We start from the raw sequence: 20961 nt of genomic DNA, 5'->3' as shown, positions 1-20961 counted from the left end.
ACTCTAGCGATTTATGGGAATTAATTCCAATAAGCTTCTGCCATACGCCATTGTTGTTAAGCTCTAAATACCTGAAACCCTTTGAGCTACTATTATACAATCAAACCATTACCTTAGTCCAATGTCCATACTCCATTGTGATTGCTTAGTATTGGTGTTTTATGTAATTTGTATTATTAAGGCTTTAAATTTTTCATTCGGCTACAAGTATTATTATTTTACAAACTAAAATTTATCACAATTAACACTCTAACCTTACAGTAAGTGTGTTTTTATTTCAAAAATGGTCTCGTGGTAAGCAACAAAGGAAACTAATACAAACAATACAACACTATTTTTAAATGTGTTGTTCTTGTACATCAAAAGGTTTGGTGATTGTATGCTATGATTATCTGTTAGATTTACTATGACTTTTTAAATTTTTGTTCAAAAACATTGCATAACTAAAATTTTAATTACGTATTTCTACAAAATGTTTAATATTTTACTACTAACAAAAATAATATAAGCCACAAAACATTTTGTTTGAAGAGCTTTCTCTTTTAAGAATTTGAGATTCTTTAACTTAAAATACCACTGGAGTAATACACAAAATGCAGATGTTTCTTTTCTAACTTAATAAGTTATAGTGTCTCTTCTATTGGTATTTTTCATAACAAGGTGACTTGAATTGCAAACATAACTGTAGTGAAAAAGAAACCATTTGATGGAACTACTTTCTGAGAATGTAAAGGAGAAATGTTATACAAAGCCTAAGATAATATAAACCGCAATAACTGCAGAGTTTATGATTCCAACAGAAAATGAGTTTCCTGCAAATGAACTCTGCGGGACCGGAAACCTCGGCTTGCTGCGAACTCGTCTCGTTACAGTTCGGCTGGAGTTGTAGATTACAACTGTCTTTATTCCATCTAACGGATTATCCGCCGTTGCAAGTATGAAGGGAAAGTCTGATAGGGATCAAGTGAAAACTTTTAATCAAGTCACATTAATTTTAAGAGTTACAAAACAGGGGACGAGGCTTGTGTTTTTTATCATTGGCTTGGGGTTTTATCATTGGACTGTCCCGCTGTTGTGGGTTCAAATCAAGTTAATCTCACCATAAACTACTAAGTACATACAGTAATAATGCTGTGACCCAAATGTTCAAGACCACTTTGAAGTCAAAACATTAAAGAAAAAATGTTTTTTTTCGTCCCAATAAGGAAAAATATCTACTTGTTAAGTAATTTAACCTAATAAAATCATCCCACTGATAAATGTTAACAGACTAATAGTAGACAACCCAAATTATGAGATTTTACATATTTTTCTTCTACTAAAAATGCAGTGAATCGGCCTATATCCCGAGTTTGTTAATTAATACAAACGTTATAATACTGTTTCGAATTTCGTCTGTCACAACCATAAATACAACCATGGTTGTATGATTGCTTATGTAAGGAAAAAACGCTTTTATAATACTACTGGTTAAAGTAAAAACACTGTTTTTACGGATTAGTATGTGTAAGCCATTTATAAAAGAAAATGGGTTTCAAAACAAAACCCATTCATTGTCATTGTATTTCAATTACTTGTCGTTGCCCTATTTCAATTACTTGTCATTGTCATATTTCAATTACTTGTACTGAATTTGATTCTTTTAATTTACTACTAATTGTAGCAAGTTCCATTTAAATGGAAGTTCAATTCTATAACACAGAATCTGTTGATTGATGTAAGTCGTTAATTTGGTATTGGAAGATTGTGGATGTTTAGAAAAAAAGTTAGCTACATAAAAATACGAAAGGTAGCCCATAAAGCGACGACAATTAGTTATGGACTTAGACTTCAACCACTAAAGTTTTGCTCCCAAGATGGCAATTTTCCTTTCTTTAGTCCTCTGACCACTTGGAATGCATATTTATGTTGGTTAGTTGGTCCATTGTAAACCAAGGTTAAAAACTAATAATGATTCCAAAATCACTAATTTGATTTGACCCATTATAAGTTATTGATTTAATTTCCATTGTTTAAACATTTGCTAATATAATAGCTAGCATAACTCAGGTACATGAGATTTTTATAGTTCCGTATTAATAAAAAAATAAACAATATTAAACCAAATTTTTGGTCGTAAAAAATTTCGTAAATTATAGGAACGTTATTTCTCTTCATAGTTTCCTCTTGCAATATTTAATATACACATATAGACACATGATTTTATAAAATTGCATAAACATTATCATCGGCTTATTCTAAATATATCAAGCTATATTCTATAAAATCCTATACACTCTTAAATTACTTAAAATATACTTTGAGCATTAATTAGTATTTTTTTCGTTCACATTTTCTTCAATAAATATTTATTCATGAATCCGTTATATCCTTTAAATCATTATGGTTGTTTCGTTTCTTATATTTCCATACCCAGCAAAACACCATGGATTACCTCTTCTATTAGTGAATTTCCGTTTCGATTGAATGAAATGGAGGTGAAGTACAAGTAAGACGAAAATCCGTAATCCTTAAAGTTGAAGCGATCTAACCTGTTTGTTCAATCGACGTGATGGGGTGGATCCGATTTCACCTTAAATTTGCAAGCTTTTTATTTTCAATTGTTTTCCAATATAGCATCGGAAAGGAAGTACAAGAGCATTACTTTCTAGCAAATGCATGTTGTTTCAAATCCAAAGTTTTTCTTATCTTTTAATTTTTTCCTTTCATTGTCTTCTTTTGTATTAAATTTCACAACGTTTTATTAAACTACGAATATCCCAGCAAATTTGATATTTCTATATTTACAGCACTATAAATAATAACACAAAAATATTTATTTATCCTCAACATAAAGATATAGGTTGCATTAAGGTAAACATTGTAAAACAATACTTAAAAGTCTTATAACGACATTTTATGTTACGTTTTATCTTTATTTTAATTATACATTTTCCATAAAAATAGTTTTCAATAGTCTGCTGCCTTTGACCCATAAACTATTTTAAGGTTTATTAGGCCTATCATTGTAAAGTTTGTTAACTTGTATCTAAGCAGAAAAGTAAAAATCTAAGTAGAATAGAAAGATTGTAAAGATTGTGTGTTTTCTGGAGGTCTGGAGGAAATCGGAAACGATAATTTCATCGGAACGAAAGCGAAAGAAAATTTGATTTCTGTCATGTCCAATTGCCCTCGGACTACGAGATCCGCAGCTCTTGAAACTCTTGACCTTTGTTCACATTTCGATGTAATGGGGTTTTTTCCATTATTTTAAGGTAATGCAATAGTAGTTGTTAATTCTATACCTTGTAATATTTTGCATAGAAACGGTTTAATGACTTTTAAACGTGTACTAATCAATCACGCATTTAAAGAACACGAAAGGAATAATTAATTTACTGTTTTAAGTCAAATATTAAATGGGTCAGATTTGATTCATTCGTTTGTGATGTCCATTTTAGGTACGAATTGCAATAATTTTCGAATTTTATCTTAAAAAGGAATTATTTAACTTTAATCAATTCAAGTGTTATTAGCAAAATGACATTGCAAATAACATTTGTACACGGCTTACCAGATAGCTCCCGTTTTAAACTATTTTTAGTACGTGATAAAAATAACTTTTTTCATTATCTGGTTTTCAAAACATTTAATATTAATATGGGTTGTCAACTGAATATCCCATAGTTTAATGTCAGCATGTTTGTATGTATGAGTGGAAACTCAACAAACGTTATGCAAAGTTTAAAAAGTCCATTCTTAAAATGTATTTTGACAAAACAAAATTGTTTTAACAGTTTCTAATGCATTATTAAAGGGAATATCACCTTAGGCAAATAACGGTGAAACTCTCATTATAATGCGTTCTGGGAAGAGCTTGAATTTTAAAATACCATATCCATTCCATAAGGGAAGCTTTAATACACCACTTATGTAATCAATTATGATGATTAGCTTTTGGAGAGTAAAGACAAGAAAAGCACTTACTTGATTGAATTTCAAACACCACAGGCCAATTTGGGCAAAATATGTTTATATGATGAGAACCACTTACTAAATGAGTCAGCAGAGCTTCTATTGTGTTTCTTATGATCATTTATAAGATTGAACTCTGTGTCATCTGTTCTCAGTATTACTAACTAATTGTCTAAAGTAGTTTACCAGTAACGTAAATCTATTGATTATTTCGGTGTTAAACATTATGGTTGATTACATTTATCTTGGCATGGTTTACACACAGCAAATCAATTATTCAACTGTTTTATTGGTCGATTATTTTATTTTATTTAAAGATTGACCAAAAAATTAAGCGTTAAATGTACATTCTTTGCAAAAAAGATACTAAACTGAATTGTACAGAAATGGGATTAGACATTCTTTATTTTATGTTTAGTGTATATTATTGACTTTACTCGACATATACCTGTGTATATTGTTTTCCACAGAAAAGAAGCATAGACAATACTAAATGCAAAAATAATGCCTTTAACGTGAAACAAAAGTAGCAATTATATTTCTATGAAATTCGTCTTAGATTCCCTCAAACATTAAAATGCGCCAAATATTCCAGAACTTTGGAGCATTTGTTATTTCCTACTTCAAATATACAATATAATTTAAATCTATTGTTTACTTCAAGAGCAAATTTTTCCTAGCTCTAACATGTTAGTCTGAAGAAGGTCAGAGAGTAGAATTTTCGTCGAGGGAGTAATTCTAACGTAATTGAGTTTCCTGTACCAATTGGCTAAGTTTAAGACTTAGGTTTTTGCAATATTGTGCAATAGAGTTCTAATATTGCAACTCATGATACTATGTGGAACATTATAAGACATCTTTGAAGTCTCATATCATCCAATAAAGTGTTATCATGAGGTTGAATTATTTTTTAGAAACATAAATATTTTACACCCATACGCAGTAATTTTGTTTTCAAAGTAGGGTTTCCATGTTTTCTGACTATGTTAATTATATGTTTAAGTGTTATTATTTTATTCTTTTCCAACGAAATAAACGGTTCATGAATACGTGGTTCACAGAAGGTTTGCCAAATGCCGAAACAATGTTTAAATCTTGCAAGTAAGCTTAATGGTATTAATTCAACTGGTTAGAGATTTAACTAACCATGTTTCTGGGAACATCTCTATTGATCTCAAGCGAAGTTTTCCTCAACAACAATTATATAATTTGCATAAGCTTCGAGTTCAAAAAGAAGTGTTTCCAATGCTATTATATTATTTTGCAACGCCCATGTGAATACAGTAAAAATAAAACTTTGGCTGAAGTATAATTTTTTTTCCTACAGTCACCCGACAAAGTGGGCTTCCTTGTAGTAGAGAAAGCCTTAATTTGGGGCACAGTTTTTACTTTAGCGCACACCAGTATTCCAACCAATCAACACAAAACAGCGTACTTTTATTATGCACGTAATTCGTGTACGCCTGAAAATAAGTTGGCAACACTTAATGATATTACGACTACGATCAGCTGGTGCAGCGTTTCCCATTTCGTTCAATGTTTGGATTTAACCTAACTTAAAACGTGTTGTCAAGTTTTTGAAAGACTAATAATTTATATGATATATAGTAACTGTAGGAAAAATATTATTTGTAACACGATGCCACTTTACCCACTAGTTACACAAATAACTATATCAGCAAACGTGTCTTATTGCAATGTAAAATGTTAGAATTTTATCGTATTTGTAAATAATAATATTGAAGCGTTCATGGATCGACTTACTTGTATACAAAAATAATTCCACAGGGCACCAAATTAAATTTAATATTTAAACATGTTTATAAGAATGAGGAAGTTGAGTTACCTCAAAGAGAGGTCTTCATTACGGTTTGAATTGTTTTATTATTTTAATTTTATTCAAGTGTTTATACAATAAACTCGCGGAGTATTAAATGACCTATGGTGTGGTAACAGAAATATCTAATAATCATTATTGTATGTTGAAAATATTGTTTATAGTAGGGATAAATCCTTACAAGCAAACAAATGTCTTTCGAAATCACCTCAAGTATTAAATACACATAGTATAGTGGCTCTTCCAGTAATGTTTATGTAATGATGTCAGTAAATGTGTCATATAACAGTTTTATAGTAGGTCTCTAGTACCATGTTAGTATGCTATAAAATGTTTACATTCCGCAAACAAATTGTAGACTCCATTTTTGGTTTTTATGTGTTAAGTTTGGTGTTACATTCCATATGTAGTCTAAGTTTATGGTCTTTAAACATAATGTATGATCAATAAACATCTGATCAAACATTTTGTTAAAGGTGTGGTATTGAAATGTTGAAATGTTTGAAATTGGATTTGTATTTGTGTTATTTATTACCCAAAATAAATGTTTATTAAACAATCAAATCTTCTTGAAATATATCAATATCCCACTCCCGTCTTTTTTTATCAAATGACTTATGTTTTTCTTAAGCATGTTTAGAAATCGTAAAAACATTAAAATAATCTGCTACGAAATTGATTCTTATTAAGAACCATGATTGTTTTAAATTGGTAGAAATGCTTAATCTCAAAACCGTTAACAGACTTTTTGTCTTAAATAATGAGTGCCTGTGTATGGTGTGCATTGTAGGCCTAACGGGTTTCAAATGCTTTTATATAGGCCTGTTTCTAATCACAACTTTTTAGAATTGTGAAACTAAAAAAAAGATTTTGTTAGTATTAAGTTATAATATAAATTATATTATATTATTATATTAAATATTATAATAAATTTTGGATTTGCTAATTTGCAATTACATTTACATTGACGAAATTCAATACATCAAACTTCAATGTCTCATGATTTTTCTTACAAAAACATTCGGATTTAATATTTATAGGTTTGTTTAACTTAGCAAACATATGATTGCTCAACTATTAAACCCCATAAATGTGTTTGAAACGTATGCTATTAAGATTCTAATGTAAACACAATTTTCTACTTTCAAATTTTAAAAAGCGTTTTAAAAACAAAGAAGCAAAATATCTCTTAAGAACAATCACGCAATTTGCATAAGCCCCGACTTGAACGAAGGATTTCCCAAGTTATTAAGTTAATTTGGGACTTTTATGGTAAGATGATTGCTTTTAAATGCAAAGCTGTATGAATTTCTCATAAATGAATAGCAAAAACTCACTGAGTGAAAATTTGAAGTAGTTGTAAAATATGCTTTTTCGTTCCCTTTAAAATTTGTATAATTTGTTTAACATTTCTTATAGTAATTGTTTCGGGTTTTTGTAGTTTTCTTTTGTATGAATTCTCTGAACCTTCTGAAGTATCTTCCAAGACAATGACCCTATCTATGATGTATATTATATATAGGTTCTAATAAGCCACTACAATATTCCATTGTTAGCTATAATACATGAGCCCTTTAGAGTGGCTAGGTACAATTAATTAAGCTATTACCTGCGTTCCACATCGACATTTGCTACCTAATCGTTCTCCATTATAACATTAATTGTTGACCTAAACGATGGGATTTCTACAATAAGGGGACTATCTTTATAAATCAACGCAAACGTGTTCACTATTTTTAATCTTTACACGTAATTATTATGTATGTTTTTTCGAGCTTCAAAGCTATTACATTACTTTGATACTAAAAGAATCAATTAAAGATAAACTTTGTTAAATTTTGTGATTTTATTTTAATATTTTTCGTCGCTAAGGGTTCAAAATCAATAATTCCGTAAAAACGTGAGTAGTATTGACCTCTAGAAAAAAGTACAAACATCTCATCTAAAATATTAGCCTTAACGTTCAGCGTCAAAATTTGTCAAGTAAAATGTAAAATTTCATCTCTACTTGGTATAAAAATATTTGACGACTTTCGTATGAAAACACAACATTTTTTAGTACACGTTTGAAAGTGTCATTAGAGTTTCAAGCACAGAAGTGTTTTTACTGATATGGTGACGGAATAGTCGAAACTATAGTCTTACTACCATTAAACACCATCCTTCCTATATATTATAACATTGATTGTAAGTCTTATGAAAAATGGAATCTGGACCCAAAACCCCTGCTTAGAATTAAACTAATAACCTGTAGATAATTGAAATATAATTGGTAATTACATCTACACATTAAAAGTCACATTCTGTCCTTGCCTACTGTGTAGTTTAGTTAAAAAAAATATTTATAGATAAAGTAGGAAGTAATCAAAAATAATGACTGTCATGAATTTCAAGACGTCATAAACCTCAAAGACAACAAAGTTTATGATTTCGCCAGAAAATGAGCCTTCTGCAAATGAACTCCGCGGGACCGGAAACCTCGGAGCTCGCTGTGAACGCATCTCGTTACTTTGGCGGGGAATGTAGATTCTAACATCAAACGTATCATTCATATTTTATATCAGTTGCATTACAACCAAACTTAAACCATAAATAGCTACTGATTAACTTGAAAATCCTGTATCCTACCAATGCCACTAATCAAATAAACATTAGATTTGTCGTGTAGATTACTAGATTGTGTCAGTTATGAATGATAGGCAAAACTAACGTATTACATACATTAAATAATTTATACTACTATAGCTTTAATAATATATCATTTCTTTATCAAGTGTGTGGAAAAGATAAATTTATTATTGTTCATCCAGAATTTACTGACTGGAAAGATTGTAGATACAAATTTAGCATTACTCAAAGAATATAAGAGCATTCCAAAATATACTTTAGGTATAAACAAAAAGTGTGCATCGTACTCAGGGTTTTGGGGTGGATAACATTTGGTCGATTTATTTTTGTAGGTAAAAAGAATGGATTTCTATATTTTTGGTTAGCTTCGAGAGGTTTAGTTTCAATTTTCAGCATATTCACAAACTTTTTTGTTCAATTTACAAAATTCTATCATATTTCTGAAAAGTAAACATTTAAAGAAGTCTGCTCCTTTTATGTTTTATGTTTTACTCTCTCATTTTGCTTATATTCTTGGGAAATACTTTATACAATTAAGACTCATCTACTGAATAAGGGCTTGGATTAAGGGATTATCTAGAACATTTTCTGTGTGTCATAGTTACATACATACAAGTGATAAATACAATTTAAATCCACTTAATCAATTCCACTACAGTACATGAATATACCATCTTTTGAAGAAACCATAATCTCTATAAAAATTATAGAATAGAGTATTAAGCAACGCACTGCTGTATGTTTTATAAAGAAACTGGTGATTGCTTGTAAAACCCATTTATTGCACGACGGGGCGAGGTTAAGCCCTAAAACGTCGACAACCAGATATCGAACCAAAACCCAATCACCCTCTCATTACCCCCATGACGCCAATTTCCACGCTTTTTCTCTTCTGCTGACCGCAAGTTCGGAAATTACTTTAATTTTGCTCCTTAAGTCAAACATGTTATGGATTGTTTGAAAATAAAAAGTTTATGTAATGGAAAATGTTTTTGCTCACATAATTTATTTATGTCCATGACAAGTATTTGGCTAGTATAAATTTTAATAACGAAATAGGAAGACAGTGGAAAGAAATTCAAACAATTCTTCTTCGTCAAAAGTAATCTTGAAATTAGTCAATTGTTTAAACTGTAGAAAATTTAATTTAATCTATTTGGGGGTTCCCCACGATATGATTTAAATTATATCAATTTTTTTTACATTTTTTATCTTAATTTTAAGCAAAACTAACTTTTAAAATCTCTTTTCATAGAAATAATTATAGCAAACTAAATTGAATGGGTGAGGTAGCAGCATATGTTTAAATAGTTTTATTAGAAGAACCTTAAAATTATCGTTAAAAAATACAAAATAATCCTATTTTTCTAGTTTCAACCAAAGTTAAATAATATTCAACATATAAGGTAATATAGTTTCTTAAAATTATACACAGAGACGAATACTATATATTTCTATTAACAATACATTAAACAACATTACCATTAACCTAACCTAACCTAGGAAAGTGTTCAGGTACACGATTATTTGTAAGTATTTAGTAAAATGCCCAACTAAAGCTGTAAAATGTTAAGTTTGTTCTAAGTGCTCTACCGACGGGCAATCGATTTACAAGCTATAAATTCTGTAAAAAGGAGAGATCGAGTTACGTCAATTACAGCAATAATGTTGGTCTCAATAGGTTAAAGGTAAGTACACCACGTGTAGTTGAAATTTCATTATGTTCTACTTGACGTAAAAGTCGTTCACTATTTACGGTAATTTGATCAGCCAAAGTCCGATGTGAACTTCAGAAGTTGTGATCAATTAATAAAATACCTTTTTCCAATAACTTTAGATTGCTTGGTAATTTTACAGTGAAGTTTTTGTTTTTGTTTCTTTAATTATTATTTTGAGTAAAAAAAAAAAAAAAAAAAAAACTCTATGTGGAAGATATATTGCATGGACAAAAATGTTAATAAAAGCAGATTTTTTGAAGTAAAACTATAGGTAAATAAGCACTCAAAACTTCATATTTACTAAATTTCATTTTATATTGTTTCACAAAAATGGTATGTATACCGATCACAATGAAAAGCATATATATAAAGTGTGCTAACATACAAGGATCAAGAACCTAAAGGACGATTCCACAAAATATTTTAAGGCTTTTACTTAGGTCTGACTGGCATGGTGATGTGTTGAAGAAAGAAGGCGATAAATATTATTTAAACTACTTTTTGTTGATGTGGCATGAGACTAAATTTTATCAATAATGGACTTGGTATTTTTGTATTCAAATGGTCTCCGATGTTTCGTATAGGCTAATCTGTTTTGAGAAACCAATATCAAAATAAATGAAAATGTTCTTTATTCCACAGTAGAGAGCCAATGTAGATATTACTGAGCAAATTTTGCTTATAAGAAAGATTGCTGGTCAACACAAGTTTGGTTTAGCATAATTGGGGGGGGGGGTCAGATGGTAGCATAGTAAAGGACATTATAATACTGCATGTAAATTTTTTTTGCTAGATATTTACACGCATTAGCATAAGACTTTTTTGGTGGGCAATTTTAAGGTTAAAATGTATTCAAAACCACCATCTATATAAAAAAGTTTTACAAATGTGTAGGACAAAAAATGTGCGACGAACAAAGTGATTGTTGTTCTTCTAGTTAGTTATGCTTTAAGTTATCCTGCTCAAGAATAAAATAGATCGAATGAAAATTATTATTAGGTTACCACGTAGCTGAAGTCATTCCTTTCTTCAGAGCGTTTAAAAACAAACCACTTACAAACGAATGTATACTCATGCATAATCATTGGCTTTTCGATTATGTATACTTCATCTATAAAAAAAAAACATATCTAAACATTCTATGTGGTTGGATATTATGAGACATCTTACATTGTTTTAGCAAAGTGAACAGCATTGAATAAACTTGCAAAGAAGTTAGCATTCATACTTATCTAAATTATTTGACACAAGTCTATGCAGTTTGGGTAAGAAATTACGTTTGGATATGTGTAAAGATATATTCAAGAATTATGTCAAGTTTCATCTTATACCATTGAATACACGAATAGTCGAAGGATCAAAAAGTGAAACGGTTCTAAGCTAAATGGCTTCACAGCCGCTCCTGCTTCGCTCCAAGGGATAATCTCACATTACACCAATTCAATCAATGTTTATTGTTTTCAATCTACAATACTGCAACTTTTTATCTCTGTTTCCGATATTTTACTTATTTGGGTTGTTTTATTATTTTCTTGTCTGCTACCATTTAATTTTATTTAGCTGAAACGTGTTTGCGTTGACTTTAGTGGTACAGTAACACGTAATGTTCTTTCCACTATTTGACATTACATGAAGTGTATTGCTGTCTTACTTTTGTATGGCTATACTATTCGCTACACTAAATGCCTACATTTGTCCATCCAATATAAAGGTACGACGTTGTAAAATGGATAATATTAACAAAACTTTAATATGTTATTACGGTATATATTCAAGATTTAAACAGAAAAAAATATTTATCTCCATTTCATCATTCCTTTCACATTCGACCCTCCTCCCATATCATTTTCAGTAAAACTTGAAACCGAATGCCGAGTGAAATATTTGTTCTATGATTCGCTCGTTTCTAAGTGTCTTCAACACTATTAACAATTGTCACTATATGTAACTAAATTGTTTGCAATTTACATTGTATTGCTGACAATGTTTTAGGATATATAAAACAGTACCCAACAAAGTTTCATCGAACAACATAAATCAATGATATATTTTTCTTTAAGTAATTGAAGTTCACCAGTAGTATCACTTTTTCAAAACATAAAACAAAAATCTCAACATTATCAAGGCAACTAATAAAGTTTAATGAAATAGGTCCTTAGTTTACTAAGGAAAGAGGTTAAATTGCTTCGTAGATGTAAATAAATATAAGGCTGATGAATGGTTCAATTACTGGTTCATGAGATGAAAAAGTGCTGCCAACAATAACCAATAAATAGCCCCTAACCAATAGCTGCCAGTTTCCACACTCGCGTCGTGTTTCAAGAAACGTACCTGTTGTGATTAAACTTTAGACAAGTTTTATTTTATAGGAAATCTTTTATACTTACAAAGTTTTTTTTTTTGTATCCAGCTTTTTACATTATAGCATCTCCAGGATTCAGTTTATTTTGACATTGAGTTTGTATGTCAATGTGAACCAGATATGTTTTTATTTACTTTTTTTCTTAAACAATAACGTTAGCTTAATAGGCCTCTTTTAAGTGCAATAAGATTATCCCCTTCAAATTTTTATATTATGATATTTGATGGAGATTACAACAAATGTCTCGGTTTAAAACTATTTTCCACCAGATTGGAATGATTAAAAGGTCGGTGAGCAAGAAATACAATAATTGTATTTGACAACAGAACGGCTCTGTAAATGATCGTGTTCTTTTTTGTATTCTTAAGCTTTACTTCTCAAACTTGAGACGTAACATCCAATGGTACCAAAGGTTTATAGTCGAAGGTTTTCTTTCTGTTATGTCTTAATGTTATACTTTCTGGAGTGATCCACACAGAGGTAAGATACCCCACAACAAACTGGGTGGGTTAATTATATTTCAGGAAAATAAATATATTTAACATTTATGTACATCGTACTAAGCATCTTCGAAATAGTTTCCTTCTGAGTCAATATATCACTGTCAGAGAATTTTCCACTGTCGACATGTCTCCTAGAACTCCTAGAATTGGAATGATGTTCAGAATCTTCCTTATACGTGCCCCTCTAAAACCTTGAAAGGTGTTTGGTGTCACCAACATTTTACCCCTGCACTCCTATCCCAATTGGTTTCAACCATCCCAAAGGTTTGTTCGGAGCAAAATCATCCCTTAATTTTGTACTCCCCGTTGTATACTATTGGACTTAGTAGTCTGGTAGTCTGCAACCGATTTTCTTTTAGATAAACAGTGTGTTCGTTTTTCACTTATTATTTCATAACCGGATTCACGTTTGTTTCAGTATGCAACCAGTTTTCTCGGGGAGTGTTCTCCATGCTAGGAGCTGTCAGTCCTGACTCTTTCGACACTCTGCACTCCTACAGCAATACGTTTCAGATGCCCTTCGTAACTCCTTGGTTTCCAGAGAAGGTAAGAGAATACAAAGTTACAGGATTCAGATAACACTACAGAGTTCTTTAATATGTTTGATATGTTTTAAGGCAAAATGATGAATGTTTTACTTGTCACTTAGTTTTACTATATTTTAACTCCTAATTAGTGGGCTTTACATTTACTAATGATTATTTAACAGTTCAATTTATGTATTATAATGAAGTTGATTCGCCCACAATAAAACTTTTTTTTAAATTGAACAAATTAATTTTAACAAGAAATTAAGCTAGAATTTTCCCTAGAGACACTTATGACTGCTGATATGTAGGATGATCAAAAAAACATAAAAATTATGTTTGTCTTTTTTTAAGATGATAATATTTTATGAATGCCTACTTTATAGTATATTATTTATGATCATTATGAATATCAAAACCTGGTTGCATTTTTCAGCAGCTCAGTACCTAACAATGTAAATTAACTTTAACTTGGATCAAATTGAAATAATATGGAAAAGACCATTTACTCATAAACCTTATTGGAAATATAGTGAAAATATAGCATGAATAGGATGATTTGATGTCACGGGTATCTTGACACATATGTTAGGTAGTGTATGGGCTTCTAAAGATCATATTATGATATTTTAGACCAATTCAAAACGTTAGCTTACGATTTAATTTATAATCCCCTTTTCAAACGTACTCCGCACTGTTATTTTATTGTTGGTTAACTGCCCTACCTAAAACATAACTTTCATAACATCATTTCAAGTACAAAGACTTCTATCTGGAACTGTGTTCGTAAATGTCATTCCCACTGATTTATTGTGCGTTAAAAGGCATGCTCTTGTTTCACTACTTCAAAGAACTGAGAAACAATGACAATGGCAAATAAAAGTGAACTAAGAGATAGCGTTGGTCGTGGTGGTTTTGAAACTGTAGCCATCAGCAGCCCTTTGTCATTGGACAGCCCCTATCCTGGCTTGTTGACGTTGGTTACAGTTACAGTGCTCTGAGTGTTTATATTTAACTTGATAATATATTATTATGGGTGTGTTTCCATAGCTGTAACATATAGCTTATGAGAACAAAAGTTTTAACATGCGATTTAGACCTTTTTTCTAATTTTGTTTTATTTTTGTTACGTATACGGATTAAAAATGTTCAATAGTTTTGGTATACAGTTGGAACACAATTATAAAACCAACATTTAAATATTCACCAACAACTACCATTATAATAAAGTGGCTCTATTTATAATATCCCTTAGGTTGAGGAACTATCCATGGTTTGTTACAGTTATACTAAGAATAATTTTTTTTTATTCTTCTAAAATGTCACATATGTTAAGAACCCTGCAAATAACTTATATTTCATTTATTTACCGAAGTATGTCAGAAAGTCAAAGTGATTCCTCTCAATTAGATCTAGTACGTACTTTTTTATAAAAATATAAATTTGTTTAATATCCTACATATTAATTATCCTACCAATTAACTTTTATAAAAATTATTTAATAGGATTTCAAAACCTAAAATTTGGGTTCTTTGAAGTATCATTGCAACTATGTTCTTCACAAAATCACTTTAAATCAAACACTAACGGTCGTAGGTAAAGTATTGTACGCAACTCGTGTAATAAGCATTTAAAACTCTTTAGGCTACCCAAACGTGAGTAACTATTCATTACTTTTTAACCATATTTTACAATCTAAACCCGTATCCTTCACTAACATTCTTAATTAGTTTCCCCCTTTTGTGCAGGTGCTCTCCCCATCCTCGGGATTCCTGGACTACGCCATCAGTATGAGGCCAGACTATCATCAAGCAATTATCGATACTGTTAAATACTACGGGTGGAAGAGGATTATCTACTTGTATGACTCACATGACGGTAAGTTAACATAAAAAATATATTTTAATTCTTAAAAAGAGGTCTAGACATAATGGTCTCAAAAGCCTTGGGTAGGACATGTAAAGTAACTGTGCAAGAATGAACTGTATTGGCACATAGTGGTCTAGGATAGGAACCACAGACATCCCTTGGTTTTGTTGTCCTTTGCACCGCTGATTGACTTAAACTCCTAATGAAGTTTGTAAATACAGTTGCTAAGGGAAATACAGTTTGGTACTCAGTGCGTACCAAGAACTTTGACTTTGATGGTAGTTTTGTGAATTCATGCTTTTTCCTACAGTTACCTAACAATGTACATGTTCTCTCACTGATTTGAGAAAGCAAAGTGGCCAATTCGCTCATCAGTGAGACAATGTCCAGATTTTCAACGTGAAGGCACGAAATAGTGAGCGCGTGCAGGCAACGTCGTATGCGCGCGAAATACGTTGGCAGCACTGGCTGTAAATCAGCTGGTCAGCTGTTGTACTTTTGTATTTGTCACTTCACATTAAATGTTATATTAAAAGTTCACTTCTGTGTAAAAATAGGTTATGTTTCTTCACCAATTTATTTGTTTTATGGTAACTGTAGGAAAAGTATAATGTGCAACTCGAGTTCAAAGTACAATTGCCTCACTCGAGAAATCATTCCTCACTCGCGTACGGCAATCATTGCTCACTTTTCTCACTAGTTGCACAAATAACTATACAGGACTAAGTTTATAGATAGTCTTTGTTGCATATGTAAACTCCCATTTGTGTCTGAAAATATTTCTCGCGTAGGTTTAGTATATTGCATTGGCAAAAGAACCAGGTTGAAACCGGCAAAGTGGTCTGTATTTATTTTTTTATCTTGGCGGGAATGTGGGTCTCTTGAAATTTCATGTTGTAGTAGCCTTTGGATCACTATATTTAAGCAAAATGGTAAAAATTTAATTTAATTTAAACTTTCCTCTCTAAATTGTAAAAATTCTAAAATGCCAAATATTTTTAATTTTTTCCAATCGTTAATCTTAAACGAAATCTACAAGATTAATATAACCTTTAACTCTGAAATGTTAAGATCAGTATACTATATCCACAGAACCATATTAACGCGCATTCCAATGCTGAAAACATGAAATAGTTTTTGGATGTTTAATATTATCAATTAAATACCTTGTTTTGTTTATTAATGGTTTGGATTCATTTTATACTGATAACATAATTAAAATAGTTTTTAACCCCTTTTTAATCCATTTTATCTATTAAAATTATGCAGAATTTAAGTTTATATACATAGAGGTTTATTCTGCCGGATACTTATGTAAAGGATGTTAAGGTTGCATAATGCAATCCCTGCTTCCAAATGTTAACTCGTTATCGTCCTTGGCGAGTTTAGTTACGAATGCACAATTTACCATTGTTTAAAATACTATTTAGATAAATCTACTGATATGTCCCTTTTAAATCCTAGCTCCACAAAGATTCTAAGTCAGTTTCCAAGGCTGATTTTATCGCAGACACCTGCAAGCCATCTCCCCTTTCCCAGGACCTCCCGCCAGGATCTTGCAGTGACTTATGGCGTCACGCAGAACCCACTAAATTTATCACCCCTACTTTTCATCAGGGGCCGCTTATATCTCTTCGTTAGGTGTCTGCTGCAATTTTTCTCGGTTATCCCTAAAATATTCCCTCGCCAGGAGTGAATGTATTCATTTTCATTTAGATATGTCAAAATTAAAAGACCTAATGCAAACTTACTTTTCCCTGCTGTGTTAAAATTTGAGGCGTTGCTTTATTGAATCAATGCTTGAGGAAATAATTTTATCCTCAGGTTGGCAGTTGAGAGATAAGTCTAGTTTACGATATTGTGACGTTATTTTGCCTACTTATTATAAATTTGAAAACGGTTTTATAAATATACGGTATTTTACCAAATAATACAACTATGTTCTGTTTTTTCGTTTTAAAAATAATTATAACATTCAACCTTTGAGTTCTTTACCCATACCTTTGAGTATATTTTTCTAGGGACAAAAATGTTATCTATTGCAAATAAATACTCTTTTTCATGAGTAAAATAAATACCCGAATGTAAAAATATATTTAGATAAAATATTTGAACAAACTGTATTCTACCAATCTATTTTATTTACGTGTTGAAAAATTCCTAAATAACTACTTGACTACTTGATACGTAAATTAAATATACCATATCTTACCTTACCTCCTTAGCCATTGAAATTTTAGAAGATTTTGGCCTTGCCAACGATGCCTCTCCACCATTCTTTTTTCTCGGCTGCCTCAGGTGTTGTAGTGCCCATCACAGACACATCCTTCAGCACCTGACTCTTCTACCGTAGTGTCGGCTTGCCGAGTTGTGTTCTGCGTTTTGTATTCATTGGTTTTGGGTTGTTCTGGTCCTCAGCTTTTATTATCAATTCATATTCTCTTTTTTTTAACACATCTCATGCCTATCTCAGTCTCCTGCTTTTTATCCTTGCTATAACATTTGGATGGTGAAACATATCTCATTCTCTATTTTTCTGATTCTCCAGCCTTCTTCCATCTTAAATCGGTCCATATACTTTTATCAGAATCGTATTTTCAAAATCATAAGTTTCTATGCTTATTCTTTTGTTAGTGCCCATCTTTCCGATTCATAATGTAGTACTGGAAGAATTGTCGAGTAGTAGAATTTTACTCTGTTATTTTTAACAGAGACATTTTTTTAATAACAGAGGTGTTTAATATCCGGAAGTCAACAATAAATACGTCTAAACACAAATGTTAAGGGGTGATTTTGATCGGACACTTCGACCCTCATCTTACCTAATAGGTGAATAGGCATATTGGAGTTCCAATTGAAATCGATCACCACTTATCCATATTTTATATGTATATGTCCGACTTGTTAGTTTACAGTACAAATGTAAATATCTATTTCAAGATTGGTAATATTTATTTTCAATTTACTTTCCGAGAAAACAAGTACAGTGTAAAGCAACATATAATAAACACATAGTACAAACACATAGTATAAAGCAGCATTAGAAAACACTGGTAAACGAAATAAATAATGAATAAATAAAATTTTTCCTGTCAAAAACTGAAGTACTCGAGGTCCTCCAATTAGAGTCAGAGGCTAAATAAATCGCTCGTTAAACTCTTTAGTAAACCCACTTTACGTTTTATCAATCGACAGAGACGATTTAACTTACTCGAAATATATATAATTAAGTATTGAGGAAATGTTCTCATAAATACATTAGTTTTTGTTTCGAAACCAAAGTATCTAAAATATAAAAATAGATTTGGTTACCCTTATCATATATTAACATTAAAAACTGTTTCTGTTTGCATATTTTTACATTTTTTTTAGTTTCAAATTAAGAAGACAACTCACAACAACCCGTCCCAATATATTATAATATGAAAATTTAAAATATAAAATAATCATAAATGGAATCAATCATTATTGAATGCTCATTTCTTGAGATTGAAAACTTAGCTTGGGCTGGTCGCTGGTCCATTATGATATGGAAGTCACTGTTTCGAAACTCTAACGATTTTGACTTTAAAATGTCTGAAAGGCTTCAAGTTTCAAACAAAGTACTTTTAAGGATTTAGCAAAATGCTAGTCGATGTCATAGTTTTCAACTACGGCCGGAAATGTTAAGCAGGAAACAGCTCATTCATCAGTTGTTAGTAGGTCAGAGATAAAACTTCAGTCAGAATTGATGGATTTCCAATAATTATTGAACTCTGAATGTTTCTTTTCGTTCTCGGTTGTCTGTTTTGCAATATGAAAACGTTTTCCCCTCTCCAGAACAGTTTTACGCTAGCATTCCTTTTGCTTCGCATTTTATTTCTGAAAACACGAGAAAACTCACAAAAGGATGATGGGCGTAATTTAATTAATTTCGTTCGTGTATATCAATAATTTTATTAGTATTTACCTAATCTGTTTTAAAATGTTTAGGATATTGTTAATATTGAAATGTTGTTTCTATTTGTAAATTTTACATAAACTTAATTAACTAGTGGTCAATGAATTTTAATATTAAAATAATATAACCCATTATCTGAACCGAAATGAATATTTAATTTATTTCAGTTACACATTGACGTTATTATAATATAAATTAAACTTATGCATTTATGATGATGATATAATTATAATGTATTTATGATGATGATGATGTTATGATGCACATCAGAATTGACTAATTACAGCCCCAATGGATATTTTTTTACTTTTTAATGTCATACAATAAAACTAACAAATAGTTACACATCGATTTAACATAGTACATTGGAAAGTGACATTCTCATTTATTGTATCAAGAACGAAGAAAGCTGCTGTGAAATATAATGTTATTCTGTATACACTAATAGTCCCATAATACAAGTAAGTGTAAATGGGAACATTTTTGTAAACTGTTGCATATTTTAGATCTAAATCACAAAAATTATACTAGGATCTTAATCTACATATTTTTTTTTATTTGTAACACAAGTAATTATGCAAAGTAATGTTGTCATAGCTTATTATTTTAATTTCCTTAAATTTTACTACAAAATGTAGGCCTAACCATAGTTCAAACTCTGGTTGTTCTGATAGTTTCTGTCTTACATTTCAAGGTCTACTGAGGTTGCAGCAAATCTACCAAAGTCTCAAGCCTGGTTCTGAGTCTTTTCAAGTAGAGATGGTGAAGAGGATACAGAATGCTTCTGAAGCAATCGAATTTCTTCACAGCATAGAAGAATTGAGCAGGTTAGTATGAGTGGAGGTGTTTGTTAAACCAAGATACGTCTCTAAGGAAACTGTGAATATTAGTGACAGAAAGAATTGTACATTAGTCTGAGTGGGGTGTGTTCGAACCCGACACACCCAAAGTGTTAGGGAGTATACAGTAAATTGCTTCTGCTTTTCTTTAACTAGTTTTTGATTCGTTCATACAAAATGCCACTATTGCAGACACAAACGAACAATAATGTTGAAAACAATTTTATAATAAATAAAAAGTTATACACGTGAACGGGAGGAAAAAATACTAACGTTACGTGTTCAAACATATAACTAATTTTGTTATGTTATTTTACAGTAACAACAAATCAGGATATTTATTGTATTGTATGAAAGCTTACATAAGAAATGGTTAATTTTTCTATTCTACTTGGCATTACATACATATTCATATGGAAATTTAGCAATGACAAAACAAAAAACACGGTTTAGTTGAAACAAGGGCCGCTGTTGAATAGTGTCAACTTCTAAAATTAAAATCTTCTTAAATGATTACCTTTTTTGAAATTTCTGTTTCTACTACAGTTAGAGAAATACTAGTACAATATTACATAGCTTGGCAGGTCAACGCACATTAAATTTAGTACTAATTTTGTCCGTTATTAGTTTCAAAAACGTAATTGTTAGGTGAAGCCTGAAGCCAATTTAATAGTTGATAACACATAGCTTAATTGTGTCAACGACAAAGATAGCCGTTGTAAATGTGTTTTTTATAAACACAAATCGTCTAATAATGCAAGTGTAAATGGGCACTTTTTTGTAA

The 20961-nt window shown here is 30.9% G+C and overlaps 1 protein-coding gene across 1 annotated transcript in view; it reads left to right on the top strand.

Annotated features, from left to right (window-relative positions):
* LOC128994924 (glutamate receptor 1-like) overlaps positions 1-20961 on the top strand; it is a 116448-nt gene that overhangs the window by 70906 nt on the left and 24581 nt on the right. The window contains exons 2-4 of the mRNA XM_054419758.1: positions 13421-13548; positions 15278-15407; positions 20033-20165. Coding sequence (XP_054275733.1) covers positions 13421-13548; positions 15278-15407; positions 20033-20165 — 391 coding nt within the window. The remainder of the gene's footprint in view (positions 1-13420; positions 13549-15277; positions 15408-20032; positions 20166-20961) is intronic.

The sequence above is a fragment of the Macrosteles quadrilineatus genome, unplaced genomic scaffold, assembly GCF_028750875.1.
Source record: "Macrosteles quadrilineatus isolate MER2022 unplaced genomic scaffold, UCM_ALF_1.0 Scaffold_5__1_contigs__length_97177068, whole genome shotgun sequence".
Lineage (NCBI taxonomy): Eukaryota > Metazoa > Arthropoda > Insecta > Hemiptera > Cicadellidae > Macrosteles > Macrosteles quadrilineatus.
This window is presented reverse-complemented; position numbering and strand designations above follow the sequence as displayed.